We start from the raw sequence: 14,991 nt of genomic DNA on the forward strand, positions 1-14,991 counted from the left end.
ACAAGCACGCTGAAACTTTGGTTTGGATGCAAGGTGAGATATCAGGGGTAGAAAGGTAGATTTGGGAGTCATCAGCATAGAGATGGTAGGAAAGCCATGGGATGAGATTAATGAACCAAGGGAAGAAGTGTAGATAGAAAAGAGGAGGGGACCAAGAACAGAACCCTGAGGTACGCCGACAGGCAGAGGGATAGAAGTAGAAGAGGATCCACCAGAGTGAACACTAAAGGTGCGGAGGAAGAGGTAGGAAGAGAACCAGGAAAGGACAGAGCCCTGGAATCCAAGTGAGGACAGGGTATCGAGAAGTATGCTGTGATCGACAGTGTCAAAAGCAGCGGAAAGATCAAGAAAATGAGGATGGAATATTGACCTCTGGACATTAGTGCTGCTTTATCATGACAGGTTTTCTATATAGGTCTGGAATGTGTTTGGTTTTTGCAGGGATTAGTTACTGGAGCTCTGAAGGTTTGCCTCTTCCTCCCCTGTCCTCACTACCTTGGGAAGATGGTGTCCATCTGCTCATCTTAATTTTTCTGCCTGGGGCCCATTCAGTCTTAGCTACACCAAAGGGAGAGGCTGAGTACACTTTGAAATATGTGAACGTGTATGTTTATTTTTACTAGTAAAACATGCCCGTTTCTGGCGCAAAGGAAACGGGCGCTAGCACGGTTTTGCTCCCTCACCCCCTCCCTCCCTACTCACCCCTTCGGCGTTGTGAAGGCACTCACCGCCATTGTTGCGGACCTCGTCAACGCATGCCACCTTCAATCTGCTGATTCGTTGGTTGTGAAGTCACTGACGTCATTGCTCCACCCTCAACGTCATCACATTTGACGCGAGGGCGTGGCCCCAACACAGTGATTTCGGTGGCTTCACCACCACGAACCCTTCGAACCGGAAGGAATGCCCGGAGGACCTGTCAGTGACATCAGTGTCCTCAGAACGTTGAGGGTGTTTTTATATAGGATTATTATTATTAGCATTTGTATAGCGCTACCAGACCATGCAGCGCTGAACACCTGATACAAAGAGACAGCCCCTGCTCAAAAGAGCTTACAATCCAAATAATACAGACAGACAAGACAGTTATGGGTGAGGGAAGTAATGGGAGCTAAAAAGCAGCAGTGAAAAGGTAGAGAACCAAAGAGGAGGACAACAAAATTGGACTTAGATAAGCACCTCTAATCATACAAGAAGTCAGGGGCCCTTTTACTAAGCAGCGTAAGCGCTTGCGTGTGCCCACACGTGTCAATTTTGAGTTACCGCCCAGCTACCGTGTTGGCCCGGGCGGTAATTTCATTTTTTACAGAATTGGCGGTAAGGTCTCATACCCAAAATGGACGCGCGCGCCAATTTTTATTTTGCCGAACGTCCATGATTCTGCGCGCGGCCAAAACATAAACCTACACTACCGCAGGCCATTTTTAGCACACCTCAGTAAAAGGATCCTCAAGCTGATATCATTGGAAGCTGGGACACAAGTGTGGACAAGAAGAACTGGGGAAAGTAGATGGGCCAGTGGCTTTTATCTGTCCTGGGTGAATTCTTTAACAAGGAGGTAAGGAATCTAAAACTAAATAAAAGTGACATCCAGTGCTAAAACTATGAAGTCAACAACAACAACAACCAAAACAGCACCAAGTTTAATAAATAGAGAACACATCACACACATGCAGATGATAGGGAGTAGGTAAAAGAGACCTCAGTAACCGTGCCGAAAGATTAAGTGATTGTTTTTGCTTCAGGAAGGCGCTAGCTTACAAATATCAAGTAGTATTGCAAAGATAAAGATATAAGAAATGAAGTTTTATAATGATGGTGTTAACAATGGTCACGCAATAGAAAAAACACATGTAAAAGAGTTGGATTTTTTTTTAAAAGTTGATGAATGAAAGAAAAAGGAACCAAATGCAGAAAGACTGAGGTGAGGTCTTTCAACACAGTTACAGAGGTCTTTTTTTTTCTCCCTATCATTTGCACGTCTGCGATTTGTTCTCTATTTATGCAACTTGCTGCTGTTTTGGTTGTTAGTAAAGAAATCCACACAAACAAAAACATACAACTAAGGGGTCCTTTACTAAGGTGCACTGAAAAATGGCCTGCGGTAGTGTAGGCACGTGTTTTGGACGTACGCCGATCCATTTTTCAGCGCACCTGTAAAAATGGCTCTTTTTTTGACCGGAAAATGGACATGTAGCAAAATAAAAATTGGCGTGTCCATTTTGGGTCTGAGACCTTACTGCCACCCATTCACTTAACGGTAAGGTCTCACACGTTAACCAGGCAATAATCGTCAACGTGTGTGCAATGCCGATTGCCGCCTGGTTTTCACCGCACACTGGAAAATAAAATATTTTCCAATGCGCATAGCGAACGTGCAAAAAAAAAATGAAATTACCGCCCGGCCACGTGGTAGCTGGGCGGCAACTCCAAATTGACATGTGTTGTGGTACGTCGGCGTCAACGTGGCTTAGTAAAAAGGCACCTAACTAACTAATCTTCCAAGTTACTAAATGCTGGTAATTGGCTGATGCACAATGCGTTTTGTAGTCTAAATGCCATCCTTCCTGCTCTGATATGCATATACTGTTATCGCCATACTTACTTGAGCTGTGAGGAGTGAATTCCTGCATAGCTGAAGTGATGCTGCTGTTGCTGCTGGCTAAGGATCTGCAGCTGCAGGAAGAGCTGCTGTTGCTGCAGGAGTCTGGCATAGGCTGAATCCATGGGAGGAGGAGACTTCTCTGCCTTCTGATCTGGTGGAATGTATTGGTGATACTTCAACTTTTTCACCTTTGGCTTGGTGTCCTTGGGTTTTTTGTGGCGATTCTTGCCATCAGCAGATGATTTTGACTAGAACACAGAGGAAAGGAATTATGGGAGAATGTAACAGAGAGGGTAATTTTCAGAAGTCATTTATCCAGTTACCTGGGTAAAATATGAAAATTCCCCACCCTTACACAAGCTACACACACATGCGCAATTCCACAACATGATTTTCAGCTACAGAGACGGCATTCTTGGTTGACCGACAGGCGGCAGAGGGTGGTGGTAAATGGAATTGGCTTTGAGGAAAGGAAGGTGAGTAGTGGAGTGCCTCAAGGGTTGGTGCTGGGGCCGATTCTATTTATATATTTATGCGAGCCATTGCTAAAGATTTAGAATGAAAAAGTTTGCCTTTTTGCGGACATGAAGATAGCCAATAAGAGTGAATATCATGGAGGGAGTAGAAACCATGAGAAGAGATCGCCAAACGCTTGAAGAATGGTCAAGGGTCTGGCAGTTGAAATTTAATGCCATGAAGTACAGAGTGATGCACTTGGGGTACAGAGATGTACTGGATAGGAGGGGAGAGATTGGTAAGCTCGGATCAGGAGAGGGACCTTCAGATGATGGTGTCTGAAGATCTCAAGGTGATGAAACAGTGCGACAAGGCAGTGGCTGCGGCCAGAAGGATGCTAGCCTGCATACAGAGGGGTATAACTAGCAGAAGAAACGAGGTGTTGATGTCCCTGTAGAAGTCGCTGTTGAGGCCCCACTTAGAGTATTGTGTTCAGTTTTGGAGGCCTTATCTTGCTAAAGATGTTGAAAGACTTGAAGCGGTTCAGTGAAGCGAAGAAAATGGTAGGGGGTTTACGTAGCAAGATGTACATTGAGAGACTTGCTGACCTAAACATGTATACACTGGAGGAAAGGAGAAACAGGGGTGATATGATACAGATGTTCAAATATTTGAAAGGTATTAATTTGCAAACAAACCTTTTCCCAGAGATGGGAAGGTGGTAGAACTAGAGGGCATGAATTGAAGTTTTTTTCACTGACAGGGTGGTAGATACTTGGAATGCCCTCCCGTGGGAGATGGTAGAGATGAAAACTGTAATGGAATTCAAAAAAGCGTGGGACAAACACAAAGGAATCCTCTTTAGAAGGATCAGATCCAAAGAAGCTTAGGGGAGATTAGGTAGGAAAGCCAGCGCTGGGCAGACTTCTACAGGTCTGTGCCATGATTGAGGGGCTATGACAACAATTTGGGAAATTTTAGAACAATGAAAGTGCCGGCCAGACTTCTACAGTCTATGCCCTAAAAAAAAGCAAGGATAAATCAAGATCAGGTGTGTGTGTATTATTATTATATATATATATATATATATATATATATATATATATGATGGACCAGTGTGGTCCATCAAGTCTGCGTATAATAAACTCATTACATATGGTGTATGTGTATATATATATATATATATATATATATATAAAATCACTTCATACCATATATAATGAGTTTATCTTAGGCAGACTTGATGGACCACACTGGTCTTTATCTGCCGCCATCTACTTTGTTACTAAATTGTTTATGCTCATCGAGCTTTTCTGTACTGCCTTTTAGATAACCAACAAAGCAGTTTACTGAATGGCACTAAGGTTTTGAAATTAATGTATATTACAGACAAAAAAAATTAATTAGAGATAGCTGCAAAATCTCTGTGAATCCCAGAATTCGAGAGATGATGATTCTGCCACTAATGGGGGTCAATGATTGCTACTTTGTTTTAAAAGTAGTGTCGCTAATGTATGAGATGCAGTTAACTACACCTCTTGAGATGTACTTAACCCTTCTGCATTATCTGTCATATTAGAAGTTAACATACATTAATGACATCTGCTTTAACCACAAGACACACTCCCCACCCCCCCATATGAACTCTTGTGTTAGGTGCTCAATATTTTTATTTTATTTATTGGATTTTGCTCACACCTTTTTCATTAGTAGGTCAAGGTGAGTTACATTCAGGTACTCTGGATATTTCTCTGTCCCAGGAGGGCTCACAATGATTTAAGTTTGTACCTGAGGTAATACAGAGTTAAGTGACTTGCCCACGATCACAAGGAGCAGCAGTGGGATTTGAACTGGCCACCTCTGGATTGCAAGACCGGTGCTCTAACCACTAGGCCACTCCTCCACTCCGTGTGACACTTAATGCCCACCATTAGCACAACCCTTTAAGGAGTAGCCTAACGGTTAGTGCAGCAGGCTTTGATCTTGGTGACCGGGGTTCAATTCTCACTACAGTTCCTTGTGACCTTGGGCAAGTCACTTAGGGGCCCTTTTTCAAAGGCATGTAAGGCCAAATCATCATTACCACCCAGCTACCGTGTGCCCCGGGTGGTAATTTCAAATTTGGCATGCACTGATAACAAATGATAGAAAATATTTTCTATTTTCTACCGCCGGCACCTACCCTGGCAGTAACGGCAGTTGGTGCATGATGCATGCTTACTGCCAGGGTCGAGACCTTACCGCTAAGTCAATGGGTGGCAGTAAGGTCTCAGGCCAAAAATGGACACGCACCAGTTTTCATTTTGCCACATGTCCATTTTCCGGCCCATTAAAAGAAAATTCCCTTTATTCCAGATGCGGTACAATAAAGGTCTGGCATGCGCCAAAAACACGTGCCCACACTTTTTGGTGCGCCTTTGTAAAAGTGCCCCTTAATTCTCCATTGTCCCAGGTAGAAAAACTTAAGCTTGTGAGCCCTCAAGGGACTTGCATATAATGTGTACAGCGCTGCGTACGTCTAGTAGCACTATAGAAATGATCAGTAGTAGTAGCATTATTAAACTTCAATAACGTGCTGATGAAGTCATGGAACAGAATTAGAAGAAAATGATACTGGTACAAAATAAGTACCTGAATATATGTAAACCGCTTTGAATGTAGTTGCAAAAAACCTCAGAAAGGCAGTATATCAAGTCCCATCCCACCCCCCCTTTGGAAAAGATTAACAAAATTATATGGATTTGATCAATACCTGGGTGACAACATAAAGGCTGATGTTAAATAGGGAGAAAATACATTTTTTGTTGGCGGGTACATCTGATAACATTTGGAGTAATTTGCTACCGTATTTAACACAGATGATGATTCATACCAATTTGACTTCTTCCTCTCAGATTTTAGGGATGCAAATAGTTGTCCATTGGATATTCAAGTCAATAATAAAACAGCCCATCATGCTATTGAGGAAGCTAAGAATAATTAGGAAATATCTTGAGCTAATAACCTATTTGGTTGTACAATCTTTGTTGTTATCGCAAATGGACTATTTCAATATCATATTTTCTGGATGTTCTGTTAGTATTCAAGAAATTACAAACAGTCCAAATATAGCTATTGGACTAATATATTCTTTTCATAAGTTGGACAAAATAACACCATTTTTTCTAAGACTGCATTGGTTACTGATAGACGCCAGAGAGAAATTCAAATTAGCGGCTATCCGGTTATATAGAGCTACATAACCAGCTAACCGCCAATTTTCAGCCCCACTTTAGCGGATATATTTGGCCGTGGGAATACATGGGATATCTTTGGCCGGTTTAAATATTGATATTTATTGATATTTATCTGGTTATGTTCAAACCCACCAAAAATAAACCAGATATTCAATGCCGGTCACCGGAAATAGCCTGGCACTGAATATCCAGGTTTAGCGCTGACTGCGGGAGTTAGGGAGTTAGCAGGGCCAACTCCCACGGTCTGAATATTGGCCCCACAGTAACTAGAACACATCAGTGTGAGCTGTGGAGAGCATTTGTTTCATTTTTTAACTATTCAGTTAACACAGAGAACATTTTGTAACTGCACAGCAGATAAGAACTTAAGAATGAAAACTGTTGCCTTATTAGAGCCAAGCCCCACATCCTGATTCCAACAGTGGCCAATCCAGTCACAACTGACAGAATCCCAAAAAGTAGCAAGATCCCATTCTACCTATCCCCAGGGATAAACAGTAGCTTTCCCCAGGTTCCATCATAATAACAGTTTATGGACTTTACCTCCAGGAATTTGTCCAACCTTTTTTTAATCGCTGCTATGCCAACTGCTTTTACCATATCCTCTGACAATGAGTTCCAAAGTTTAACTATACTTCAGTGAAAAAATATTTTCTCCTATTTGTTTTAAATATACACCGTTGTGATTTGATGGTATGTTCTCTCTATGTATTTTCATAAACTTAAACAAATAAGTTACCTGTTTATGTTAGGAGAACTATTTATGTTGTCGTCCTTAAATGGATAATGGAAGTTTTCCACTGCTATTTGGTTAAGTTGCAGAGCTGCCCACCAATGCCTCCAATCCCTCTCTCTGTGGACTGAAAACTTTTGACTCAATGGGAAGTTGTTTGGCCAAAAATTCTTTAGTTAGGTCCCAGTTTAAATGAAAAGGATTTACGTAGTTAACTCAGAAGTGACCTGCATAAACCCTTTTGAATGTTGACCCCTTTATATATTTGGAAAGAACGAGCCAGTTCTGTACTGGAAACATACAAGAGCAGTGCACGGTCTTCCAATTCCCTGTACTGTACTGCAGAGGTGGGAGGGGAAAGAAAATCAATTTTAAGGACATAAAGAAAGAACATTCCAAGACTCCACTGTCTGCCCTTCCTAACTGCAGAGCTGCTGACATCACACAGTTAGAAGATGCCTCAAAGATTTTGCATCGAGAGGTTTATGTCATACCTTCACTGCTGGTGGGACAGGAATGGAAGGAGACAAGTGTCCATTGGTCTCTTTTGAGCTCTGATTATTTAGACCATATTCTGATTCATCTGCATCCTTTTCAGAGCCCTGGGAATGATTCTGAAACCAGAGTGATTTCTTATTAGCAAAGCAATGATTCATATCACAAGCAGCACACAGTCTGTCAGTACAACTTCTCTGCTGTGTTAGATCTATTTCTAGTACTGTGTTAATTTCCCTGGCTTCCTTTTCTTTTTCCTAGCTGATGTGGAGCATTCTGAATACTTTTTGGTCAGATTCGGAAGATGTAGTCCTACTCTGGTTAACCTCACTGCATGCCTAATGATGAAGGAGAGAGAACTTATCTAAAGAGCAGTTTTACTCAGTATATGTTTCTAGTGCCTGCTGTGTGTACCCTGAGGAACGCAGGACTCTGTATGAGGGGAAACAGTCTTGGGTCTACTTGGTAATAGGGACCATAAGCTGAACAGATTTAAGTTAATAACTGAACACTAAGGAAATCTATTGTGTTAGCATTTAAGTTGACCGTTGTATTTTACTTAGTTTGATGGATCATTTTGTCATCTACAGCATAGTCCTGTCATGGTTCAGTGGTCTTATGTCTTCAACTTTGGTCCTCTGTTTGTGGTGATCCCCAGGGGTCCCCTCTTTCTCCCATTCTGTTCAATTTAATGATGGCTCCACTAGGTAGTTTACTGGAATCCAGAGGTTTTAATACCTTTATGTTTCCCGATGATTTTACCATTTACAAACAATATAGTTGAAATCTTGCCTATTATCAAACATGGTTTGGATCTGATGGAATCCTGTGCTGCTGATGTCAAATTAAAACTAAACAAAGACAAAACCAAGTTCTTAATCCTGGCTAATCCCTATTGCTATGGCTATTAGGAACTTCACTATAGATAATATGACTTACTCATTAATTACCACTGTGAAAATCTTAGGTATAACTATTGACCACTATATGCCATTTGAACCTCAGGTGTCTAAGGTGATATCCAGTATCTTTAATACATTGTGGAGACTGAAGTGATTGAGACCTTTCTTTACAAATTCAATCTTCCATTCTTTGGTCTAAACACTAATACTCTCTAAATTTGATTACTGTAATGCTGTTTACTCAGGTTTAAAGTACTCCTTAGTTAAGAAACTTCAATCAGCACACCGCTGCCCATCTTGTTTGTAGAGTTCATTGTTATACCAAGGCATCCCCTTCTCCTACCTAAATTATATTGGTTTCCAATAAATTCCCATATTACCTTTAAATTTTGTGTACTTATCAAATTTTATATAGTTTATTATCATGCTACATGTAAAACTCAATAGTCTCTAGATGTAGGAAAAGCATTTCATAAAGGCAGTTCTATCTTATTCTTCATTACCCAAGTTGCAAGAAGCTTCATTATAAATCTATTCATAATGCAGGTTTTACCTATCAAGGTACGAAGATATGGAATTCTCTGCCTAATCCATTAAGATACATTACCAATTACCTCTTACTTTGTAAGCTGTTGAAAGCATTTTTATTTAGTAAATCCCTTACTCACACTTGTAATTGTTAGCTCTCAGGCTTGCTTGAAACCCTGCTCTTGTTATTCAACAGTAGTGAAGTTTGTGTATTGTATTATTACTATGTATGCTAAGTATTGTACTTTCTGCAAATGTTTATTGTTAGCCACATTGAATCCGAACTTGTTTGGGATAATGCAGGATATAAATAAATAAATAAATAAATAAATACATTTCAAAAGGGACAATATAATGAATTAAGCTAAAAGGAGCAGCTACAAAGATTAACAATTTACATCGGGCATGGACGTTGTTTAAAAATACCATCTTGGAAGCCCACATATATATTTCCATGTATTGATGGCACCTTAAAAAAAAAAAAAAAGATTCAGAAGAATTAGAAAAGGTATAAGAAAGTTGACCAAAATGGTAAAGGGGATTGAATGACTCTCATACAATGAAAAGCTAGAGGTTAGGGCTCTTCAGTTTGGAGCAGAGGCGGCTGAGGGGAGCTATGATTGAGGTCTACAAAATCCTTAGTGGAGTGGAAAGGGTAATGACTGTTTATTCTTTCAAAAAGTGTAAAGACTAGGGGACACGCCATGAAATTCTATAGTATTATTACCTTTAAAACAAATAGGAGAAAATAGTTAAGCACTGAAACTTGTTGCCAGAGGATGTGGTAAAAGCAGTTTGCATAGCTGTGTTTAGAAAAGGTCTGGACAAATTCCTAGAGATAAATTCCATAAACTGCTATTAAGGTAGAACTGGGGGAAGTCACCCAGTAATTCCTGGGGGTCAGTAGCGTGTAATCTTGCTGCTTTTTGGGATTCTGCCTGGATGGGTCACTATTAGAAACAGGATGGCGGGGGACCTTTGGTCTGACCCAGTATGGCAATTCTTATGTGTTTATAAATCTCGGATGCTAAGAACATCTCCTCAAGGCCTGCAACATTTTCAGCAGCCAGAGTTCATAGTAATTTATGTGAGTCACCTGGTGAACCAACGGCTCTGCTGCAGGATTTCTGACTTCCTCCTGCAGAGATGATGTAAAAAAGGCAGCGACAGTAGGAGGGTGGGCTCTGATCACATACAGTGATAATAAATAATTTTAACTCTAATAGGTTACAATGCCAAATTAAAAACCTCGAACAGCCAAGGGAGTCTTTTATATGTAATGTGAAACCTGATAGAGGAGAGAGACAATAACAGCAGCAGCAGTGAAAATTACACCCGATATATCATTAAACCTAAAACGTCTTCCTGTCACCTAGCTGGTAGCAAAAGAAAAGATATGGCAGAGGTTTGGAAAACAATTTGTAACCACAGTATACAAATTATAAGGGGCTCATTTTCAAAGCACTTAACAAGGTTTTATTTATTTGTTGCATTTGTATCCCACATTTTCCCACCTTTTTACAGGCTCAATGTGGCTTACATGGTACGTAATCGGCGTTAACAATTTCCGGTATGAACAAATACAAGTGGCGATTAATATCAAGGTGATATTATGGTAGAGTGAGATACATGTATGGTAAAGACAGTTGGGGAGAACTTAGAGAGGGAAAGGAAGAGTTAGGATATGTCCATGGGTTACTCACATAACAGTCAAATTGGTCTTTTACTAAGGCCTGCTCATGTTTTTGGCGCATGCTAAACGTTAGAGATGCCAATGCATTCCTATGGGCATCTCTAACGTTTAGCGCATACCCAATTTTAGTGCGCGCCAAAAACGTGAGCACGCCTTAGTAAAAGACCCTCTAAGTGCTTTAAAAATATGCCTCCATGAGTCACATCAGCACCCTACTGAAAGAAATCAGACCACTTCCAGAAATCCTCAAGGTAAGAACAAAGTATCTGAATTTGGTGCTTTCGCTGTCAATGCTGAAAACTAAATCCTTTTTTGTAATTAAAATAGCTTTTTTTTTGTGTGTGTGTAGAAAGCAGCCTGAATTTTATATACAAGAAGATAATTCTCTTGTGGATCTTTTCTCCACTTATGTTCAAGCACAGTCAACTGGTGCTTCAGTAGAAAAAGACTGGCATTAAACCATGGGTCTCTACAAACAGACTGAGTAGTAGAAGTTGTTAATTGGGCCCAATTTATCAAGGATACACTTCAAGGAATCATTCTACTTATTGGGAGGGTCTGTAAGAGGCTTCACGGTAAGAAGGAAAGAGTCAAATTACTAATATCTTGTAATACCTTGTCCATTGTCCTAGAACGTTGATGGTAGAAGAACATTTAAGGGAAAGCTCAATGAGTGAAAGATCAGTCCATGGCAATGAGTGATAAGTAACCTGAAACAATGATATTGCAGAATCTGATATGAACAAATCAAGTACATGGGCCAGCAGGATGAGTTGGTTTATCAATGTATTGAGTTAGACTTAAATCTGGTTGATGTAAAAAAAAAAAAATCCATACAATAAGGGGCATTTGGATCAGTATTAATGTCTCCTAGAATGACCGGATGAGCTGAGTTCAATGCAAGGCAAGTGATCAGGTGTTGTAGATCAGCAGTGGTTATTAATCTTAATGTAAGTGGAAGAGGGTTATATAGTAACAGAAAATTTATAGGCAAAGGAATATTCAAACAGAAATAAAAATGTTTTCTCTGAAAAAGATTGCAAATTGTAACAATGAATATCCAGCCTTTCAGCAAAAATAAGACCCAGACGTCCTCTTTTACCAACATGATTAACACAAAGGTATGAAAAGCCCAAATACAAAAGCTCTGTGGTTGTGAGACAAGTTTCTGCTGAACAAAGGCTATCTAGATGATGCTCGGTTAGGAGGTCTTTTACAAAGCGGCGGTAAGCCCAACGCGGGCTTACCGCACGCTAAAACGGAACTACAGCTGGCCCAACGCAGCTGCCAGCGGTAAATCTGGCTGGAGCGCACACCATTTCCGATGCTTCAGAAAACTTTTTTTCTCTAGTGCGACGCTAACCCAGCGGTAAACCCTCAATGGGGTGGCGATAAATGCTTCCCCGCATGGCCACATGGTAAGGCTTATCTTATCCCATGGCTTTTTTGGGGCTATTAACCGCTGTGGTAAAAGGGCCCTGGCACATGGGAAAAATGGCCCCTGCTGCTACTGCAGAGCCCTTTTTCCCGCTGCTTAGTAAAAGGACCCCTTGGTCTCTTAAAATCTTTTGAGAAGTTTAAATCACATCTGAAAATGCTTCTCTTTGCTAAGACTTACACTACCTAATTTTTTTTCCAGTGGCTGTGATGGGGGGGGGGGGGGGGCGGGGGGAAGTGGCACCGGGTTTTGGAACATGACAACTGTTTTCTTTTACTTCTCTACTTAACTCTTGAAGATGTATTTTCTTTTCTTCTATCATATATTAACATTGATTATATTGTAAACCACCCAGATGGTGCGATGGGTGGTATAGAAAATATTAATAGATTTGAAACTTGATCTGTGCTTCCTTTTCCACAGTGTGGAGCGAAGTTAGTAGGAGGTAGAAAGTCCTTCACAGCTTTCATAACACAAACATGCACTTGAAGAAAAACTGATTTCCTAGAAATCTATTGGGAAATGTTAAACTAATTTCCAAACATAAATCCTTTGTCTGTTGGACTGCCTGCTGATAGGATCAGCTGTCCCTTCTTTACCAGCAGACGGGACCCGTGGAATCTTATAAACCCCAGATACTTCCACAACCACGGCAGATCATTTTTTTGGCTTGCTGCCATAAGTGCTTGGAAAACTGTGATGCCCAATGCCAAGTACAGAGTGTAACAAAGACTCAGGAATGAGGGATTGTGGAGCAGAGCCAAGGAGCTGTCTAGTCTAGGTTAACAATTGCTCGGGAGGCTATGCAGGACACCCTGCTCTTCTGTAAAGTCACTGGGGGCCAATCTAATTGCTCATTTCCTCCCTGTGGTTGCCTGTGTGTGTTCTAGAAGGGCAGTGCAGCTCAGAGGGAGAGCTCTACTCCAGGTTCAGGACTCTGGGGCTGGACACTGGAATATATATGTTTGAAAAAGATATTTTTCATTTACTACTTGGTGCTATTGTTCCATAAAATTGTTTTACTATTTATTTTGCAAAGCAATATACTAAATTTGTGATCACAGAATAGAAAGAATTTAAGTTCCAACAAAGAAGTGGCAAATGGTAGTGGTTAATGGCTGTTAAGGAAATGCATTTGTTTTTGTAAGAATGTGAAAATTTGACAAATGGGGGAATTTTTGGTTTTTTGCCTTTGCTGAACTGAATGAATGGGACTGCAATTTTAACTGAATTGCCACCTGTATCATTAAGTTTTACCAAAGGTGCAGCTGTGAGCACTGACACATTGCAGCCACTCTGAGGGGGGGGGGGGGGGGTATGAAGCACTTCAGCCAATCACGATGAAACTCTTTTACAAAGAGTCAAACAAGCCATGGGTGATGATGTCAGCAGCTTGCCAGGAATAAACATCACGGGATCAGAGTAGGACACCATTTTACATTAGGTTTTCGTAGATAGAAGAGATCCTGCCCTTGCTTCTTCAGCAAAATATTTCCTTTGTAGAAGTAGAGAAGGTATCAAAAGATAAACAAAAATTCCCCCGAGAGAGCACACAGACAGAGAGAGATCTGGATCACAAACAAACAAACAAACAAACAAACAAAAAAAGTGTGTTTTTACAACTTTTGCAGGGTTTCTAGCTGGTGACTACAAGGTAAAACTCTTATCAACCTAACAGTGAGAGGAAGAGTGAGAGAGAGAGAGAGAGAGAGAGAGAGAGAGAGAGAACTGAGAGAGCCATCAGTATATCTGATCCAGAAGCAAAGAGAAGTGTTTTGTAAAAACATTTTACCTTCTGATTCCACATAAAAAGAATACCTAGTACTAACACTACTAACAACAACAACAACAACACTTATTTCCAAAGCACTACCGGGTTACACATCATTGTAAAGACACAAAAGAGAGAGAGAGTCCCTATTCCATGACGTTTAAAATCCAGTTCAACTGAATTATAATACTTAGGAAGGGTAATGTGTTTGAAGGATGGTAGAAGCAGAAGGGGGAAGGCAGCTCACAAATCTAGGGTCAGCACTGGCACTCGTCAAAAACAGAAGAAAGAAGGAGGTCTGCAAGTATGACCCACTGTAGTCTACCATCCATTCAGTCTGAAAGACTTATTTAAGAGAACAATACCAATGCTGCAGCTTCCACTGTAACTGTGAAAGAGCGGTTGCCAGCTACCATCTTCAGAGAAGCAAAAGAATGGAGTGACCATGGAGGATGGGTAGGCAGAGACCAGTGGCAGGAAAGGCCAACAGAACACAGAAGCACACACTATTCTTTGCTGAGAGTGTATGGAGCTGGTTTTAGCAGATACAGAATCTGATGAAGCCTCATATGAGGGATTTTCACCAGAAGAAATCAGATATAGAAAGTTTCATAGATGCAGAGGGTCTGGAAGATCTTGTTGGTAGCATACTAAACAGTGGCGTAGCCAGAAGTCAATTTTTGGGTGAGCCAACAGGTTGGATGGGTGAGCACTAGACAGTGGTGTGCTGGTAAATGTTTAACAACAGGCTCTCTCCCCGGTCCACCTCTGCGCCCCCCTCCCCCCCCTCCCCCCATCTACCTGTGCACCTCTCCTCAAAATTGCAGAGCTGGCTATAGCCGGGGAGAGAGCCTGGGGGGGGGGGGGGGGCAATGCATTACTCTCTCCAGGAAAAAAAAATGAAATGATCCCAGGTTCCAATTTAATTCATGTTTAATGTGGGATAAAATGCCATAAATAAGTAAATAAATATAAACTTTTAATGTTGAGCACCTGATTCTCAAAGTGGACATATTCCAAACACTATAATGAAAATAAAATGATTTTTTTCTACCTTTGTTGTCTGGTGACTGTTTTTCTGATCATGCTGGCCCAGTATCCGATTCTGCTGCTATCTGTCCTCTTAACTCCGTT

At 40.9% G+C, this 14,991-nt stretch overlaps 1 protein-coding gene across 1 annotated transcript in view; it reads right to left on the reverse strand.

The window, feature by feature from the left end:
* MYOCD (myocardin) overlaps positions 1-14,991 on the reverse strand; it is a 140,631-nt gene that overhangs the window by 45,876 nt on the left and 79,764 nt on the right. The window contains 2 exon segments of the mRNA XM_030207977.1: positions 2,606-2,853; positions 7,525-7,644. Of these exon segments, the coding sequence (XP_030063837.1) occupies positions 2,606-2,853; positions 7,525-7,644 (368 nt within the window).

This window comes from Microcaecilia unicolor, chromosome 6 (assembly GCF_901765095.1).
Source record: "Microcaecilia unicolor chromosome 6, aMicUni1.1, whole genome shotgun sequence".
Lineage (NCBI taxonomy): Eukaryota > Metazoa > Chordata > Amphibia > Gymnophiona > Siphonopidae > Microcaecilia > Microcaecilia unicolor.